Source organism: Rana temporaria, chromosome 1 (assembly GCF_905171775.1).
Source record: "Rana temporaria chromosome 1, aRanTem1.1, whole genome shotgun sequence".
In the NCBI taxonomy this organism is placed as follows: domain Eukaryota; kingdom Metazoa; phylum Chordata; class Amphibia; order Anura; family Ranidae; genus Rana; species Rana temporaria.
Window position 1 is genome coordinate 70,152,966 of NC_053489.1, and position 20,312 is coordinate 70,173,277.

The following is a 20,312-nucleotide window of genomic DNA, read 5'->3' on the forward strand; positions in this document are numbered from 1 at the left end:
TCTGACCTGGGGCCCCCAAGCAGGGCCCTTGCCTTTCTGCGCTGTATCCACTAATCCTCCAGCCCAGTGTGCGTAGTACGGCAGCGCCGTACTGTAGCAGTCCCCTGTCTGCCCCCCGCCCCATCTGTGTGTTGGCTTCTCTCACAGACATAGGCGGCTGATGAGAGCCTTCTGGTTGACCAGAGCTGCTGCCAATCATCCCCTGCACTCCCAGAAATGCCCTCCGAGTCCCGCCCTCCTAGCAACTGAAGACGTATGCCTCACCGCCTGCAACATGCTTCTGCTCCCAGGGACTTATTGGACAGGTACAGCTCTAATGATCTTGGGACAACTGCTGTGGGAGGCTCTGATGGGGACACCTGCTATGGGGTGACTCTGATGGGGACACCTGCTCTGGGGGGGCTCTGATGGGGACACCTGCTGTTGAGGGGCTCTGATGGGGACACCATCTGATGTGGGGGTGACTCTGCTGGGGACACCTGCTGTGGGCTCTGCTGCAGTAGTTGCACTGTAATTTTTTTTATTTATAAAGTGTGGGTGAACTTAAACTGTATCGCTATGCTGTGGCTCCTGTAGGCTTTGCATGCGTGCGTGAGGGGGGGGGGGGTTGCCGGCCTCCATGTCCATTTTGCTTGGGGCCCCCAAAATTCCTTCCAAGGGCCCTGACTGCAATGTAAAACATTGTGGCCACTGCACATGTATAGAACCCCCTGCTGCCTTTGCAGCTAAAGAGGGAAAGGTTGGTTCTACTGCCCCCCAACCGCTAATGTAAATGTGACCTAAGAGTATGGAATTGGAGATTGTTAGTTTAGAGGCAATCTGACTGCATAATCCATTTCTGTCCTGCTTGGGTTCATATTTGGCTTCCCTAAGCAAAAAAAACAGTTGAACGGCTTTCCTTTTCAGAACATGGGACCTAATTAAAACCTGCTTCTAACATTCCAATAAAAAGAGAGGCTTTAGTTGAATGTGTTCGCCAACTTTCTGAGAGCCACATGCTGCTTATGGTGTGCCAAGTTACCGAGACCCAGGACAGCCAAGACACCAAACACAACAAAGACAGAAATGGCAAACTCATCAATGTAAAACTAGGAGAAGAAGATGCACATGGGATGAGCAGTTCAGAACATTGGAAGAAAAATATGAAGTCTCAATGTTCTCTCGTTTATTCTGTAATGAAAAGTAATAGTTGTGGCAGTGGGACTCCGTAACAGCTGCTGAGTGCAGGCAGACCGAAGAATAAGCCACTAAGTAATTTAGATTTTCTGAAATCTATAAAAAAACATTTTGGTTAGACTAGCCTTTTATATGAAATCTTTATCAAATCAAAATACCCCTTTGGGAAGCCTCAGAGGGAAGTTTTAGGGAAAAAACACTTTCCACAGACCCCTTTACATTCCAAAGCCCCCCCCCTTTACATTACATAAACCCCCTTTACATTACACAGACCCCCCACACATTGCACAGCCCCTTGACATTGCACAGCACCCCCTGCACTCTCATAGATTCTTCCTACACTGTGTCACCGTCATTGTAAACCAAAGCCTGCAAATACCTCATTAGCTCCATTCTTTCCAGCTGGTCACATGATCGCTCTCCTCTGATGTTTCACATGTTCGCTCTCCTCTGATGTTTCACATGACCGAGAGACGGGCAGCATGACCCAAACTTTCTAAACAAAGGGCTGGTTTACTGTCCTTCAGACTTTAGGAGGGCTGGATCGTGGCCAGCGGGAGTGGAACGTTTTCTGGCATCAGTAGACGTAAACATAACTACATTTGGTATTAGGTTAGAAGGAATATTGCCCCATCTTTGGTAACATAGAAAGTAATTGTGCCCCATTATTGGGGTCAGTGGGAGAAATGGTGCTCCATTGTTGGTATTAGAGGTCAAAATAGTGTCTCAAACTAATTTCCACATCCGACCCCCCCCCCCCCCCGGGCCACAGTTTGGAGACCACTTTCTTAGCTCCTCATTTCATTGCCTTCCCCTCTCCATCCTGCAGATAGAAGGCCGTACCGAGCATTGGATTCATAGCCCCATAAACTCAAGAATGCTGAGAGAGATTTGACTGTGCATGCATGGGTAGGGAATGAAGCTGAGTGCTTATTCCAAGGCTGAGCATTCAGCGCTTGGTGTGCCCTGACATCTGGGGCAGCGGTTGTGGTTCCAGCCAAAACTGGAGCATAGGCAAGGATTAAAATATAATACTCAGCAAGTGATTAAAGTGGAACTACACTTCATCTTAACACCACAAACCAAAAACAGTATTTCATTTATTATTAATTGCATTTCCTTTTTCATTTTTTGTTTTTATTTTCATAGCAAGCTCACCCATCCATCATGTCTCCATGCTTTATTCTGCTGAGAAATCTCGTTGAAAATGCATTTTTGGCCGTGGCCATCTTGAGTAAGGGTAGATGATTAATTTACCATTTACTTCCTCTAACCCATCTGCCCTTATCCCATGAATGCTGGTAGGAGTGTGTGCTTTGCAAAAGAGGAAAGATATGGACAGCCGCACTCCAATTTCTTAAAAAGACGTGCCCTTTATTGGGTAAAGGAAAAATGCACTACAGGTATCAGCACACAGTGGGAAAAACAGCTGACGGGTTTCGCATTGAATATCAATGCTTAGTCATAGCTGTGCGTGCTGAGAAAACCCCTCCAGTCCTCCTGAAGACTCCTGGGGCCGGATTCAGATACATTGCAGTATCTGTCGGCGCGGCGTAACGTATCTCAGATACGGTACGCCGCCGTAACTTAGGGCGCAAGTTCCGTATGCAGAAAGAACTTGCGCCCTTAGTTACGGCGGAGTAACATATGTGTGTCGGCGTAAGCCCGCCTAATTCAAATGGGGATGATGTGGGCGTGTTTTATGTAAATTCACTGTGACCCAAAATCCCAGTGCGCATGCTCGAAATTACGCCGCAAGTCGTCATTGCTTTAGACGTGAACGTAACTTACGTACAGCCCTATTCGCGAATGACTAACGCAAACGACGTGAAATTTTAAAAACTCGACGCGGGAACAACGTCCATACTTAACATTGGCTACGCCTCATATAGCAGGGGTAACTTTACGCCGAAAAAAGCCTAATGTAAACTACGTAAAAAAATGCGCCGGCCGGACGTACGTTTCTGAATTGGCGTATCTACCTAATTAGCATATTCATCGCGTAACTATATGGAAGCGCCACCTAGCGGCCAGCGTAAATATGCAGCCTAAGATACGACGGTGTAAGACACTTGGGCCCCGTACACACAATAGAATCCATCCGCTGAAAAATCCCAGCGAATGGGTTTCAGCAGATAGATTCTATGGTGTGTACAATCCAGCGGATCTGTTTCCGCGGATTTTTATCCCCTGGGATGGATTTCAAGCGGATAAAAATTTGAAGACATGCTTTCAAATCTATCCGCTTGAATCCATCCCAACGGATTGATCCGCTGGTCTGTACAGACTCACCGGATCAGTCCGTCCGAAGGGATCACCCGCATGCGTCGTAATGATTTGACGCATGCTTGGAATTCCTTATATGACAGCGTCGCGCTCGTCGCCGCGTCATCATCGTGGCGACAGCGCGACACGTCATCGCGAGGGGATTTCGGCGCGGATTTCGATCCTATGGTGAGTACACTCCATCGGATCCAAATCCGCTGAAATCCTCGAGAGGATTTATCCGCGGAAACGGTCCGCTGGACCGTATCCGCGGATAAATCCTCTCGTGTGTACTAGGCCTAACGCCGGTCAGATCTTAGGGAAATCTATGCGTAACTGATTCTCTGAATCAGTCGCATAGTTACGACCACGCACACTCAGAGATATGACTGTGTATCCGGAGATACGCCGTCGTATCTCCTTTCTGAATCCTGGCCCCTGGGGCGTATGACATCATTTTTGCTTGGGCCTGGAAACCAGGAAGTAACTGAAGAAATGTAAAAAAATAAAATAATAATAAATATGACATTCTTTCCTATCTATTTACTAATGCTAGTAGCATAAGGAATACAAATAGTCAATGTTGATTGTGAGAGTGAAGTTCCCCATTATATCAACTGCTGAAAGTACGTAAAAAAACCTGAAGGTTTAATATCACTTTAAGCTGTAAGTATCCCTAAAAGGATATACAAACAAAAAAACACCAGGAAGGTTGTCCATCTATTGTCTATCAGCCCAATATAGGAAGAGTGGGGAGCCATGAACCAACGCCTAATATAATTTTACTGAAGCGATTGGAGAGATATGGAGATTAGTCAGCAGCTGACAGAACTGCATGGAACCTTCACTTCCAACTGATCACCATCAGCTTAATGTGATTATTATTAATAGTAATTCATTACTCATTTAAGTTAATTTACCACACAGAATCCAGAATTGCCTGTAGGATTAGACTAAAGCCCCTTTCTGATACAAACTGATACAAAATTCTTTCTACCAGGGAAAAAAAAATGTTCGGTAAATGGATAATTCAAGATAACATTCAACTAAAAGACGTTATGGAGCAAAACAACCTGTTAATTCTTCAGGAACTAAAAAATAAAATGCATGTAAAGATTTGTGCCAACATTTACATGTGTACAGCATAAAGCGCAAATGTACTCTGTTGGAGTATAAGAGCCACCTGCATCCAGGGGAGGGCTGGCAGGGGGGGGGGCAAGGTGGAAATCTCCCCCCGGGCTGGTGACACTATGCACAGCCACCGGCCGCCACTACCAAATGCTGTTTTTGCAGAGCAGGAATATGCCTGCCGGAGCTCTGTTAACACAGGTCACGGCCGCTGCTCACCTCCCACTGTGCAGCCGTGCCTGTGTCAGCTCCGAGGTAGATGGCTGCAGAGCTGAGCTATGTCTCGTCTCGCACATAGCTCAGCCTCAGCGCACACCAGCACTGACACCCCCTTCTCTCTCTGCACAGACACGAGGACTCTGATGTAAGGGGAGGCTCTGTGCGGACTCTGATGTAAGGGGGGCCTCGATCCATCACTTTTTCACGCTCTATGGGCCACTTGACTGGACTTGCCCCCAGGCCTAAGGCTGCCAGCCCTCCCCTGCCTGCATCTTAGTAACAGAAACCTGTTAGCCAGCTACCTTCAAGATCTACCTGTATACTAGCAATGAAGGGTGCTAGGTGTCAATAGCCTAGAGTCCTATCAACTGTGTCCTAGCATCCTGTGTCCTAGCAACCTGTGTCCCAGTATCCTGTGTCCTAGCAACCTGTGTCCTAGCATCCTGTGTCTTAGCAATATGGGATGTTAGTGGGCTTCCTTGAGAAGCTGCCTGCATCACAGCAACAGAGGAATGCTAGGCAGCAACAGTCACCTGCATCCTAGCAACAAAGAAGTCTGGGTGGATTCCTTGAGAAGGAGACGTCATCCTAACAATAAGACAGTTTATGCTGTGGCGTGTAAATGTTGCTAAAATGTTATATGCATACAGTTTGTAGGGCACTTCTTACTCAACTTCTGCCAGCAAAATCTTGCATTCTATTTGCTGTATTTTCATACATGTACCCCAAGAAGCTCAAAGCACACATACTAGGCCTGGTTTCTGTAATCAATTTGATAGTTTGCTTCCAGGATCCAATATGTGATAAACACCAATTGATTTTTGTTTTAGTTTAACAACCTGTATATACGAGACATGCATTTACTATATGATCTTGTTTGGGAATTCCTATCTAACCACATAGCATACGAAAAAGGCAATTTACCGGCACACACGCATGAAGTAGGACAATGGAGGGGGGGGGGGGGGATTACGTCTTTCGGGTCAGTTCACTAATATTTTGGAGTTATTTTAGTATATAGACCCCATCTTAAAACACCTCAGGCATGACTGTAAGAGCTTCTATATAGTATATACAGTGGGTATAGAAAAGAATCACCCCCCTTTAAAATAATCAAATTTTATTGCTTTTGCAGCCTGAAAGGAAGACAGAAACAGTTTTTGTTTAATCCAGCTGTATTTACTAAGTGCAACTTATAACATCCAAGGGAAAGATGTAACACCGACATGTCAGAAGAAAATTAAAAAAATTAAAAAACAGAATCACTGAGTTGGGAAAAGATTCACCTCTTTATGTCAGTATTTTGTTAAAAGACCATTTGCTTTAATTCCAGCCTTTAGTCTGTTGAGATTTGTCTATACTAACTTGGCACATCTAGGGCCAGATTCTCGTAGATCGGCGTATCTTTGTGCGGGCGTAACGTATCCTATTTACATTACGCCTCCGCAACTTAGACGGGCAAGTGCTGTATTCTCAAAGCACTTGCTCCGTAAGTTGCGGTGGCGTAGCGTAAATAGGCCGGCGTAAGCCCGCCTAATTCAAATGTGGAACAGGGGGGGCGTGTTTTATGTAAATAACTTGTGACCCGACGTGATTGACGTTTTTCACGAACGGCGCATGCGCCGTCTGTGGAATATCCCAGTGTGCATTGCTCCAAAGTACGCCACAAGGACCTATTGGTTTCGACGTGAACGTAAATGACATCCAGCCCCATTCACAAACGACGTAAAAATTTAAAAATTCGATGCGGGAACGACGTCCATACTTAACATTGGTACGCCACATGTACGCCTCATATAGCAGGGGTAACTTTACGCCGGGAAAAGCCTAACGTAAACGGCGTATCTGTACTGCGTCGGCCGGGCATACGTTCGTGAATTCGCATATCTAGCTGATTTACATATTTCTAGGCGTAAATCAGCGTACACGCCCCTAGCAGCCAGCGTAAATATGCAGTTAAGATCCGACGGCGTAAGAGACTTACGGCGGTCGGATCTAATAGAAATCTATGCGTAACTGATTCTAAGAATCAGGCGCATAGATACGACAGCTCAGACTCAGAGATACGACGGCGTATCTGGAGATACGCCGTCGTATCTCCTTTGAGAATCTGGGCCCTAGACTTTGCAATATTTGCCCACTCTTCTTTGCAGAACTGCTCAAGTTAAGTTAAATTTGATGCTGACCATTTGTGGACTGCAGTTTTCAAATTATTACACAGATTTTCAATGGGGTTTAAGTCTGGGTTCTGACTAGGCCATGCAAGGACATTCACCTAGTTCTCCTTCAACCACTGTGTGGTAATTTTTGCTGTGTACTTTGGGTCATTGTCATGTTGGAAGGTAAACCTTCTTCCCATTGACAACTTGGCAGAGGGGAAGCAGATGTTCCTCAATAATTTGATGATATTTTGCACCATCCATTTTGCTTCTATCCTGACAAGTGCTCCAGTCCCTGTTGCAGAGAAACATCCCCATAACAGGATATTACCACCTCCATTCTTTACTGTAGGAATGGTGTTATTTGGATCGTGAGCTGTATTGGATTTCCACCAGACATATGGTTTGGTGTTGAGGCCAAATAATTCAATTTTAGTCTCATATGACCATAATGCTTTTTTCCATGTGGCCTCAAAATCTCTAAGGTGCGTTTAGGGTGGTCAGATAAGACTAAAATTTAATTATTTGGCTTCAACAGCAAACAGTATGTCTGGCGGAAGTCCAATACAGGCGGTCCCCTAGTTACAAACACCCGACTTACAAACGACTCCTACTTACAAACGGAGGGACACAACAGGAAGTGAGAGGAAATCTACCCCTAAGGAGGGAAATTCTCTCCTGTAAGGGTTATTACAGGAAAAACGTACCTCCACTGATGCTTTATCACCAATATCCAGATTCAGATAGACTGGCTTACTTTTGCTGCGGCGTAGCGTATCACATATACGCTACGCCGCCGTAAGTCAGAGAGGCAAGTGCTGTATTCACAAAGCACTTGCCTCCTAAGTTACGGCGGCGTAGCGTGAATGGGCCGGCGTAAGCATGCCTAATTCAAATGAGGATGAGGGGGGCGTGTTTTCTTCCAACTCTGATTCGGTTTTTGAATTTTATTTTTAATCTTTTCTGACATGTTGGCATTAAATTTTGACTGCTGAGGCGCAATAAACCCAGATACCCCTTAACTTTATTTAATATGTTTATAAAAACCTTCCCCCTTGCCCCTTCACCCTATTAAATAAACACGCTTACAACCATTAGGTTGGAAAGGGCAAGGCCACAGCTTTATTAAAAGCAAACATAACATTTTGAACATTGAACATTTCAACCAGTGCCAGTCACAGTTGTACTGTGAGCACACAACTCCAAAAGGGGGGAAGAGGCCTGTCTTTACCATAAGTGCTGGACAGGCTGCCTACTTTCGGTTTCCATATGGGGCATGGCCTATTATAGCCATTTTATGCTGGCAAGGTCAATAAAACCGCAGCAAGCTGTGACATACCATAGAAAAAAGGGGCGGGAGGGTGAGCAGCTCTTCCAAACACGTTTACCAAAGGACCCAGAATTCCCTGGGGCGATCCCTTTTACCCGAGCTCAGGCCCATCCCATCCCCCAAATTAACCAATCCTTTAGTGACCACCACCTTGTCCAGTACCTGGCCATGCCCCCATCAGTCAAGGCTCACTTTCCCTAAGGGGCTCAAGAGGCCTTCATTAACTTGGAAGTTTTAAGTTGCACTAGTAAATACAGCTGGATAAAACAAAAACTGTGTCTGTCTACATTTCAAGCTGCAAAGCAACACAATGTGATTTTAAAGGGGTTGATTATATATACCCACTGTAAATATACCCAACACAAAGGAAACATTTATTTAGATATGAATTAACATACAGTAGGTCTTGACTGATGGGGCATTGCCGGTGCAGGACAAGGTGGCTGAGTGATCTCCAAGGATTAGTTGGTAGGGGGAATGGGCTGGGCCTGAGCTCTGTAAAAGTATTGCCCCAAGGAATTCTGGGTCTTTCAAGAAACGTGGTTGGAAGAGCTGCCTACCCTCCCGCCTCTTTTGTCTATGGTTTGTCACAGCTTTCTGCGGTTTCCAGCATAAAATGGCTGTAATGGGTTATGCCCTTGATGGAAATTGGAAGTAGATGGTCTGTCCAGCACCTATGGTAAAGACAGAGTGGGTATTGCTCACCCGAATAGGTCCCTCTCACTGGCCTAGCAGCCGGGATGGCGCAAAAAGTAAAGTCCAGTCTCTGCCACAGACCTTCCTTTATGAGGAGACACTTTGGTCCGGAATCCTCTGCCACAGGATTCAGCACCCGGATCTCCTCAGCTTAGCTTTGGTAGAACTTTTGGACCCGACACTGTCAAGCCTCTCGGTGTGCGGTGCATCCTTCAATGAAGTTTCCAGGCCTTCTCCCAAGGTACCAGTCTCTTGCATGGCCCTCTCCAGGATATGTCTTTCCCTGGCCTCCTTCATCAAGTGGCTTCCTCCAGCAGGGCGGACAGCACAGGATCACCTTTGCAATGCAGGCCCCAGCCAGACTAATGGGCCCACAAACAAAGTCACAGCCCTTGGCCAACGTGGTCCCAGAACCAGGTTTCAGGACACGCACCTCAGGCCAGGCAGGCCACAAGGTGCGTGGGAGGACAGACCCCGCACTAATGGCACATGTTTCTTAAGGACCCCTCCACCAGCATGCACAGTGAGCAACCACTCCCACTGATTCGCTGAAATACCCAATACACCTTGACCTTGCTGCTGCCACCCTTGGCCTGGGGTAGTAATAACACCCCCAGGCGAACAATGGTGGATACTCCCAGCACAGTCACGGCTGGAAAAGAGGCTAAATTGCCCCTAATCGCTTTTGTCTGAGCCAAATAATAGCTCAGACCCCACTAAATTTATAGCATCGCCTGTTCAACAGGAGCAGGACGCTACATTACATTAGACTAATCTCTTGTCTGTGTGTAGCTAAAAGCTCTATATTCCCTTTAATAATACACATTGGGCCAGATTCAGGTACCGCTGCGCACTTCTTACGGAGGCGCAGCGTCCCGTTTTTGCCCTGCGCCCCCGCAAATTATCTGCGCTATGCTTCATTCACAAAGCAGTAGCCACGTAATTTGCGTGGGCTCTCCTCAAAAATGCCCGGCGTAAGGGCGCATAATTTAAATGATCCCGTAGGGGGCGTGGATCATTTAAATTAGGCGCGTTCCCGCGCCGAACGTAGTGCGCATGCTCCGTCTGGAAACTTTCCCGACGTGCATTGCGGCAAATGACGTCGCAAGGACGTCATTTGCTTCAAAGTGAACGTAAATAGCGTCCAGCGCCATTCACGATTCACTTATGCAAACAACGTTAAATTTAAACTTCGCGACGCGGGAACGACGGGTATACGTAGCATTGGCTGCCCCTGCAGGAACAGCCTTACGCGAAACCCGACGAACGTAAACAACGTAAACTGCGTACGCAGGGCTCGCGTAGGGTAGTGAATCGGCATTAGTATGCAATTTGCATACTATACGCTGACCACAACGGGAACGCCCCCTAGCGGCCATCGTAAGAATGCAGCCTACGATATGACAGCATAAGAACCTTATGCTAGTCATATCTTAAGCTGCAGTCGGCGTAACAAGGTTCCTGAATCAGGAGCATTTGAAACGCCGGCGCAAGTAAGCAATTGCGCTGCGTAACTATGGTTACGCAATTGCTACCTGAATCTGGGCCATTGTATATGGTGAATATTGACTTACCTCCGCTGGACCCTTTTGGGTGGGATATAATTTTTACTCTGTAACTTGTGATCTCCTACTTGGGTTCTGGGAGTTTTGTGGACCACATATGCTGCATTGTCAGGCCAATATGTCTATATCTCTATGAGTGTAGCGTGTTAATAGTACAGCATCATCTTCCTTTGTCCTTTGTTCCCCGAGCTGACCTGTTGATAACCGGTATCAGTTTTCCGATAGCGTGGGGTGGTTTGACAAGGTCTGTAATGTTTAGACTTCACGTTGCTGCTGACAGATTAGAAGGAAATTGTATTTGATTCCCTGCTGTGCTTTCAAGACTTCTCATGTCAAAATACAGGATTGAAGAATGACTGTTTGCCTGCTTTCTGCTTTATGTCATAAAGAGGTCTAACATTTTAGAGTTTCACAATTTTTTTCTTTTAATCTACCGAGCAGCAGCATACTCTGGTCTGTGCATTCCAAGAAGTTTGAGATGACCCAAAAAAACAATTTTAGCTAGCACCGGAATGAAATATAGAATGTCAGCTATATTGAAAAGGCAACACAAAGTGCCAAAACCCGCATAAGCCAATCAGTGCACTGGGTTCTGATGATTAAAAATATGGGGCCAGTTTCACGTAGAATCGGCTTACTCTGCGGTGGCATAACGTATTACATTTACGTTACACCGCCGCAAGTTTTCAGCGCAAGTGCTTGATTCACAAAGCACTGGCCTGTAAACTTGCGGCCGCGTAGCGTAAATTCGCCCGGCGCAATCCCGCCTAATTCAAATGGGGCGGGGACCATTTAAATTAGGCGCGTTCCCGGGCTGAACGTACTGTGCATGCTCCGTCCCTAAAATTTCCCGATGTGCATTGCGCTAAATGACGTCGCAAGGACGTCATTGGTTTCGACGTTAACGTAAATGGCGTCCAGCGCCATTCACGGACGACTTACACAAACGACGTGAAATTTCAAATTTCGACGCGGAAACGACGGCCATACTTAACATTGGCTAGACCACCTAGAGGGCAGGTTTAGTTTTACGCCGCGTATCTCTACGGAAACTACGTAAATTTACAGCGACGGGCAAAGTGTACGTTTGTGAATCGGCGTAACTAGTCATTTGCATATTCTACGCCGACCGCAATGGAATCGCCTCCTAGCGGCCGGCCTAGAATTGCAGCCTAAGATCCGACGGTGTAAGTCAATTACACCTGTCGGATCTTTGGGAGATCTATGTGTAACCTGATTCTATGAATCAGACGCATCGTTACGACGGACAGATCTCAGAGATACGACGGCGTATCAGGAGATACGCCATCGTATCTCTTTTGGGAATCTGGCCCATTGGTTCTTATAAGTTAGTGTTTTAAAGGGCTAAATTTCACACTGCCCTATTAAAATGGTTCTGTGCTGTGATTAGAAAAGAAAAACTGTTAGCATGCTCACCGGCCACAATTGCTTGGTAACACAAATTGCTAATCAGCCAATCACATGCCAGCAACTCAATGCATTTAGGCATCTAAAGGTGGTAAAGACGACTTGCTGAAGTTTAAACCAAGCATCAGAATGGGGAAGAAAGGGGATTTAAAGCGGAATTAAACCCATCCACAAAACACTTTCGTTTCCAGCACGTGCCGGAAATGTAACACTCCCATTGGTTGTGCTCTCAACTAAACTGTCAAACCATCCAATGGCTGGTGTCGTAACTGATCACATGTGTAGCATCATGGCAGTTGTAGATTAAACAGAGGCAAAGATGGCAGCTTTCTTGGCTGAAAACACAACCATCTCTAGAATTTACAGAGAGTGGTCCGAAAAAGAGAAAATATCCAGTGAGCGACAGTTGAGTGAGTGAGTAACTTGTATAGCGCTACAAATGCGAAGTAAATCGCCTCAAGGCTCTGTATCCAATGTCGTCGTCCAGCCACGCTTCAGAATAGATGGTTCTTAAGTTTTATTCTGAAGGCCCGATGGTTTTCTTCCATCCGAATATCTGTAGGTAGAGCGTTCCATAGCCGTGGTCATTGGACTGCGAATGTTCGTTCTCCTTTAGATTTGTAGTGGGACCTTGGGATGTGGAGGAGGTTCTGATTAGTTGATCGGAGGGCCCGATTTGGGGTGTAGTGTTTTATTTTCTCGCGTAAGTATTGCGGTGCGTTTCCTTGTGTGCATTTGTGGGTGATACAGAGGGTCTTGAATGTCACCCGATCCTTTAAGGCCAGTGGAGGGTCCTCAAGATGGGTTCCTACGTTTTTTTATCTGTTAACAGTCTGGCTGCAGTGTTCTGGACGACTTGTAGACGAGATATCTGGTATTTGGGTAGTCCTATGTAGAGGGAGTTTGCATAGTCGAGTCGGGAATTGATTAGTGTTCCCAGTACTACTGTTGTGTCTTCTTCCAGGATGAAGGGGATGAGTCTGCGCAGCAAGCGGAGAATATAGTGACGTTTTTCCAACTTCATCATTAAAAACGACGTTGCCCACACACTATCGTTTTTGAAAAATGATGAACAAAGCGTGGTGACGTACAACATGTACGACGGCACTCTAAAGGGGAAGTTCTATTCGCCTTTGGGCTGCTTGTAGCTGATTCCTTGTTAGTAAAAGACGATTTGCGCTTTTTTGTCTGTTACAGCGTGATGAATGTGCTTACTCCTTTATGAATGGTAGTTTTACCAGAACGAGCGCTCCCGTCTCATAACTTGCTTCTGGGCGTTTTTGCCCACACACGATCATTTTGTACAACACGAAAAACGTCATTTTGAAAAACGACATGAAAAGATGCAGCATGTTCGAGAAAAAAAAATTGACGTTTTTCAGAAGCCGAAAAACGATGTGAAGCCCACACATGATCATTTTAAATGACGTTTTAAAAAATTTCATTTTTTTTCATGCCGAAAAACGACCGTGTGTATGCGGCATAAGCAGCGGTTAGAATTTTCTTAACTATTAAAACCCCTTATATTTCTGTCATGGATGCTTGTTTTTATTTTTATTTTATTTTTTACGTTGAAGTAACTCATGGAAAGTTTTCTGTTCTGTTAACTTTTTCTCACATAAAATTCAGGATTTTGTTATTGTAGTTAAAACTCACCAAGTGCTTCTATCAACAATCAACATTTTATAGGTAGGGCAACCAAAAGATTGGAATGTCATATTTTACTTCCGCTTTATGAGGTTGATAATTGAAACAGCCTTTATGGCTCTGAGATCATTATAGTCTGATTATGTGTCAGTGTAACTTAATGGAGGAGAAAAGGTTATTGTCTACACTAGCTGGATGTTTGGAATATTCAATGTGAATAAAGAATTCTTTAGCTGTTAGTTGTAGTAGCTCAGATACACTAATATATAAATTTCTATTAAAGTGACCCTAAATGATATCCTTATTCACCAAAAATGATCAATACATATCCAGTACTTAAAGGAGTTCTCTAAGCTAAAACTTTTAACCCCCGCTGTGCCCGGGCTGTAAAACTATACAAAATAAACTTTCACTTACCTGCCTACGATCCCCCGTTGTTCCGATATCGCCGTCCCGTTCTCCGGTCCCGGTCTCTTCCACTTCCTGCGGGTCGGTGACTCACAGTGCGCTCAGCCTATCAGCGGCCGCGACGGGACATTGCTGCGGCCGCTGATAGGCTGAGCGCACTGTGAGTCACCGACCCGCAGTGTCTTTTTTCATTAATTTAGCAAAAAATAAAAACCCCAGTGGTGATTAAATACCACCAAAAGAAAGATCTATTTGTGTGAACACAATAATAAAAACGTAGTTTGGGTACAGTCAGGGGCGGACTGACCATTGGGGCACTCGTGCACTGCCCGAGGGCCCCATGCCACTAGGGGGCCCAATCAGGGTTGCCATGCTCAGTAAAACCAGGGACAGTATGTACAAATCTGTGTTTTTTTTACATCTGTCCCCGATTGGTCCGAAACAGACATGCTTTTGATGTGAAAATCCCGAGATTTTAGCTGCCCCACCTCTCTGCACTGCCTCCTGGCATGGTGGCCATCTGTAATCTTCTATTGCCCGGGGGCCCCATGAGTTGTAAGTCCGCCCCTGGGTACAGTGTTACATGAACGCCCATTTTGGTTGGGCGGAAGTAACGCGATTATGCGATATTACCTCAACGCTTCGGCATCAGGAAGTACTACAGGGACTACTTCCTGATGATGGGAATCGTGCACCAGGACGCTAACAAGGGGCTCATCCGTCCAGGGCCGATTACCCTTTATATAATCGCCTGCTACATACGCCGGGTGCCAGGACTATCAGGCACTCAGCAATGTAAGTGTAACTTTTTTAACTTTTGTGGAACCAATACATTTTAATACGGCATTGCGCAATGAGGCTCTCTTTTTGCTCTTTTCCCCATTCATCCTTATGAGGCACACCTCTACTTCCAAGAAGTCATCCTAACTATTCGGAGAATCCCCACATGCGCATAAGACCATACTAGAGATATGTGGTCCATATCCAGTGGTGAGTGTACATCTATGTTGGGCACCCAGTCCGAGCACCAATCTGTAGGAGACATCTTTTGAGCACTGAGCACCATATGGGATTATCTGATGTCATTATTTTAATGATGCATTTTCATTAATATATTTTTTTGTTTGTCCAATGATTTGTCTTCTACTTATATCTAAATATTTCTAGCGCAATTTTTTGTTTTCTTACACTAAACACTGCTAACAGCCTATTGTGTTGATTTACTAAAACTGGAGAGTGCAAAATCTGGTGCAGTTGTGCATAGAAACCAATCAGTTTCCATTTTTTCACTTCACTGACGCTCTTTGGGGGCCCCAACGATGGCTGGCAGAAGAATATCTCAAAGGACTATCCCTTTGTTCCCCTGCCTCCCATCCTCCGGTACCAATCCCCTTTTCTTTTAGATAGTGCCCATCCAGTCGGTCACAAATGATAGGAAGTGTTTTTCAAAGTGATTTCTCAGCAACATAGAACATGGAGACTTGGATGGATGGGCGAGTTTGCGTTGAATAATAAAAATGAATTAAACCGTGTTTTTGGTTTGTGCCGCTCAGATGCAGTGTAGTTACACTTTAAGAATGGTTATAGTTAGCTTTTACTAACACTTGAATGTCAGGTGTGAACTCACCCGATTAAACATCATATTACCTGCATTCCCTGCACTCCAGATGGCTGTGCACTGTACTAAGGGCCATCCAAATATCTCCTTACAGCTCCCTTGGAGACCTGGTATATTATCATATTACCACATATTTTTTCACTTATTCCAGAAAGCATATTGAACTCGGCTATTAGAAGCAGAACATTTATTGTTTGCTGCCTTTTCTTGCTGATGTTTATTCTACAAAAAAATGTGTTTTGTTAAGGAAAAATGCATCAACCTTCAGGCACTTCCTATCTTGAACTAATGAATTGAAGTCCAACTGCAGACTGTTTTGTTATCATAAACCAGACCACCTTCTTGCATTGCCCTGTGGCCCAGTTGTGATACTCATGTGTCCATTTGTAGTCATGTTTAGCTGTCAACATATCAGCATTGGCACCCTGACCAGGGCTGGCGCTAGCGCAAGGCAACATGGGCACTTGCCTTATGGCGCCAGCGCTGCCAGGGGAACAGGGCGGAAAACTGAGCGGGTCACCGGGACAGTCGCCCGCCCGATCGTAGAGTGTGTGTGTCTGTGGGCTCAGGGCTGCCCCCCCCTCTCTACCTGCCTGTCAGGAATCCCCAGTGTCAACTGAGTTAAAATGCTTGTAAAATCCTATAATCCACTCTATTACAGTATTATATAATGTACAATGTGTGTGTTTCTGTAATATAATTGTGCCAAATACCTTTATTATAGCGCCTCTCTGCGCTTCTATGACCTGCCGGAGCTCTCTTCCCCGCAATTATATTACAGAAGCACACACATTGTACATTATATTCTACTGTAATATAGTGGATTATAGGATTTTATAAGCATTTTAAACTAGGGCTTATTTTTTGGAGTAGGGCTTATATTGCAGCTCTCCTGGAAAATAACGCTAGGTCTTATTTTCCGGGGAAACAAGGTACTGTGCATTACAAAAATGATCTTCTATCTATTGCTGCACATGAGGAAATTCACACCAGTTGCGTCCATCTTACTGCATGATAAGTGGGAGGGCCTGATTGTAGTCACATAATCTGTCCTCAAGGTAGGATCAGCTCTGCTGTGAACTGACCACATGAGCATGAAATGACCTCTTAGGGGGCATTCTGTACACATACAGTATATAGAACTCCATCAGTTCTTATGACAACAAAAAATGACAGTTTGGGGTTGATTTACTAAAACTTGAGAGTGAAAAAGCTGGCGCAGCTTTGCACAGAAACCAATAAGCTTCAAGGTTTTTTGTCAAAGCTAAATTGAACAAACTAAAGTTAGAAGCTGATTGGTTACCATGAACAGCTGCAACAGATTTTGTACTCTACAGTTTTAGTAAATCAACCCCATTTTGTTCATTTTTCCAGCAAACATTTGGGTTGGGCTTTTGAAATTCCTTTTTTTTGGGGGCTTTGGGCCAGATTCACAGAACAGATACGACGGCGTATCTCCTGATACACCGTCGTATCTCATGTCATATCTATGCGGCTGATTCATAGAATCAGTTACGCATAGATAGCCCTAAGATCTGACAGGTGTAATTGACTTACACTGTCGGATCTTAGGATGCAATACCTTGGCCGCCGCTGGAGGGAGTTTGCGTCATATTCCAGCGTCGGGTATGCAAATGAGGATTTACGGCGATCCACGAAGGTTTTTCCCGTCGTTACGTCGGCGCAAGTCTTTTTTTCCCGTCGCAAAGTTAGGTGTGCTATTAACATGGTGTAAAATTACTCCACCATGTTAAAGTATGGCGTCGTTCCCGCGTCGCTTTTGAATTTTTTTCCCGGCGTAAGTACGTTACGCACGTCGCGATTCACAAACACGTCGGCCCGCCGTAAGTTCACGCAAAGCATGTCGGGAAAATTGCGAACGGAGAATATGCAGAACGTCCGGCGCGGGAGCGCGCCTAATTTAAATGGTGCCCGCCCCATTTGAATTGGGCGGGCTTGCCCCGGACGACTTTACGTTACACCGCCGCAAGTTTCCAGGTAAGTGCTTTGAGGATCAGGCACTTACACTGAAAACTTGCAGCGGTGTAACGTAAACGGGTTACGTTACACGGCCGCAATTATTCGTGAATCTGGCCCTTTGTTTTTAGCAAAAGTGGTCCAGCCCTTTATGGTTGGGATGCTTTGAAATATGTCCCCTTTTCCCATCTCAGAAATCTGGGAGGCATAACGTCTAGCAGAGAAATCACAGGAGCACATTCTGATGGCTTCTACTAAGTCATAGATCTTCAGAGTATTTCCTAATAATATCTTTAATGCAAGAAAATTGTGTACATTATTCCTTTTATGGCCTACATTTCTTGTTAAATTTATGGAAATGACTCTTCTAAAATCATCCGGCGGTCAATAATGTAACAAGTAATGTAATGTAAAAATATTTTCATGGTTTGTAGTATATATTTTATACATGTAAATTATAAATATAAAATCATCACATATATGATTTATAGTAATATTCTGGTTTCTCTTTTGTTTTGCAGTGTTGCATATTCGGTACATGTCTCTGAGGATTATCCAGGTATAGTAGACTTTATTTCATTTAAGATGAAGCAATTGTTTTGTGCTTTCAGATGGATCAAAAAAATGACATAAAGGCTTCATGCAGTGTCCCATTGTACTTCACTCAGTGACCAACTTCAGGGAAGATGCTTCCAAAGCCTCGTACACGTGATCCGATTTTGGCCAACTGAACGTCAGACTTTTGTGCCTGGATTTTGTCTTGCATACTAATGGCACACAATTGTCGGCCAACAAACACAAATGTAGTGACATACTACGTGGAATTTCAGCTCTTGAGTGCCACCCTTTGGGCACCTTCTGCTAATGTTGTGTTTGGTGAGCATTGATTCCGAGCTTTCGTGTTTGTACTTTGGACTTTTGTGTGTCAGATACGAAAATATGTTGTCCGCCGAATATTTACTAGCCTGCCATCCAACATTTGTTGGGCGAAAGTTGCAATTGTCTGAAGAAGCGTACTAAAGGTTGGATTTTAGGCCAACGGTCTGTCAGACAATCCCCTGCCAACAATCGGATTGTGTGTACGAGGCTTTAGACTTAGCTAAGGGAGTTGTCTTTTATTAATGCTATACATATAGATGTTTCTTTGCTAAGAGCACGCTTTTGACGCTGTCAAAGACAGCTCTTGGTCCCCACAATTGATCAGTGGCAAGTGGGACCAGCTCTCCATTTCGTGACCACTGGGATAGCCAATCACAGTGGTGACATGATTACCAATCCTTCCAGACCCCCCGGGTGTACAGAGCGTGTTAAAGGGAAGCAGGGGCTGGGGGATTAATGTGGTGGGTGGGCAGGGAAACACTTGGGGTCTATTTATGAAAAAATAGAAGGACTAATGTCACAAGCATTTGATTTGCCCAGTCATCACAAATTCTGAGAATGCTTTGCTTGCTGTGTTGATTTCCTATGATCATCACCTCCCTCTAGTGGCCACAATGCAGCATTTTTCCTGAAATACCTCAATCAGAATAAAATACCACATTATGGCTATAAGATGGGGCTGCCAATCATATGACATAACTGTATTAAGCAAAATATCAAAGAAAGTTGGCACCACAGTGTAATCTCTGTAAACATGTTTTCAGAGATTGCACTGTGGGCGAAGCTTCAGCTTCCTCAGCATGGGCACCGGTGGTACAGATGTGGGATACAGCGGGAGGTAGAAGCACCTACAGTATATGTTTGTTGGAATTAAGCAAAATATGGTCAGAGTTTGTGAGGGCTAAGAAAATGCTTGTCAAATTTGTCTAACACTCTTTAAAAATAAACCCCTTATGCCCTGTACACACGATCGGTAAGTCTGATGAAAATGGTCTGATGGATTTTTCCATCAGTTATCCGATGAAGCTGACTGATGATCAGTCGTGCCTACACACCATCAGTTAAAAAACCGATAGTGTCAGAACGCGGTGACGTAAAACACAACGACGTGCTGAAAAAAATACAGTTCAATGCTTCCAAGCATGCGTCGACTTGATTCTGAGCATGCGTGGATTTTTAACCGATGGACGTACCCACAGACGATCGTTTTTTTCTATAGGTTTTTTATCCATCAGATAATTTTAAAACAAGTTCCTATTTTGTTAACCTATGGATAAATAACCGATGGGGCCCACACACGATTGGTTTGGTCTGATGAAAACGGTCCATCAGACCGTTTTCATCAGACTAACCTATGGTGTGTACGCAGCATTAGAATCTAAGCCTAAGGCCTCGTACACACGTCCGAGGAACTCGACGGGCAAAACACATCGTTTTGCTCGTTGAGTTCCTTGTGAAGCCGCCGAGGATCTCGGCGAGCCAAAATTTCCCATTGAACAACGAGGAAATAGAGAACATGTTCTCTATTTCCTCACCGAGATCCTCGTCGGTTTCCTCGGCCAAAAGTGTACACCCGCCCGGGTTTCTCGGCAGAATTCAGCTCCGATCGAGTTTCTGGCTGAATTCTGCCGAGAAACTCGGTCGTGTGTACGGGGCCTAAGTCATGTTCCGCTAAAGGTGGTGGGTGGACAGGGAGTCATCTACCTTGAAGGTGATTGATGGGCAGGGAGAAGCTTGGAGTCATAGGCAGTCTAATGCCGTATACACACGATCGGAATTTCCGACAACAAAACCGTAGATTTTTTTTTCGACGGAAT

The 20,312-nt window shown here is 45.0% G+C and overlaps 1 protein-coding gene across 6 annotated transcripts in view; it reads left to right on the top strand.

Moving 5' to 3' along the window:
* Positions 1-20,312, top strand: part of PARP8 (poly(ADP-ribose) polymerase family member 8) — a 409,395-nt gene that overhangs the window by 159,212 nt on the left and 229,871 nt on the right. For all 6 annotated transcript variants that reach the window (XM_040339250.1, XM_040339246.1, XM_040339237.1 and 3 more), the window contains exon 3: positions 18,138-18,175. In XM_040339250.1, coding sequence (XP_040195184.1) covers positions 18,138-18,175 — 38 coding nt within the window. The remainder of the gene's footprint in view (positions 1-18,137; positions 18,176-20,312) is intronic.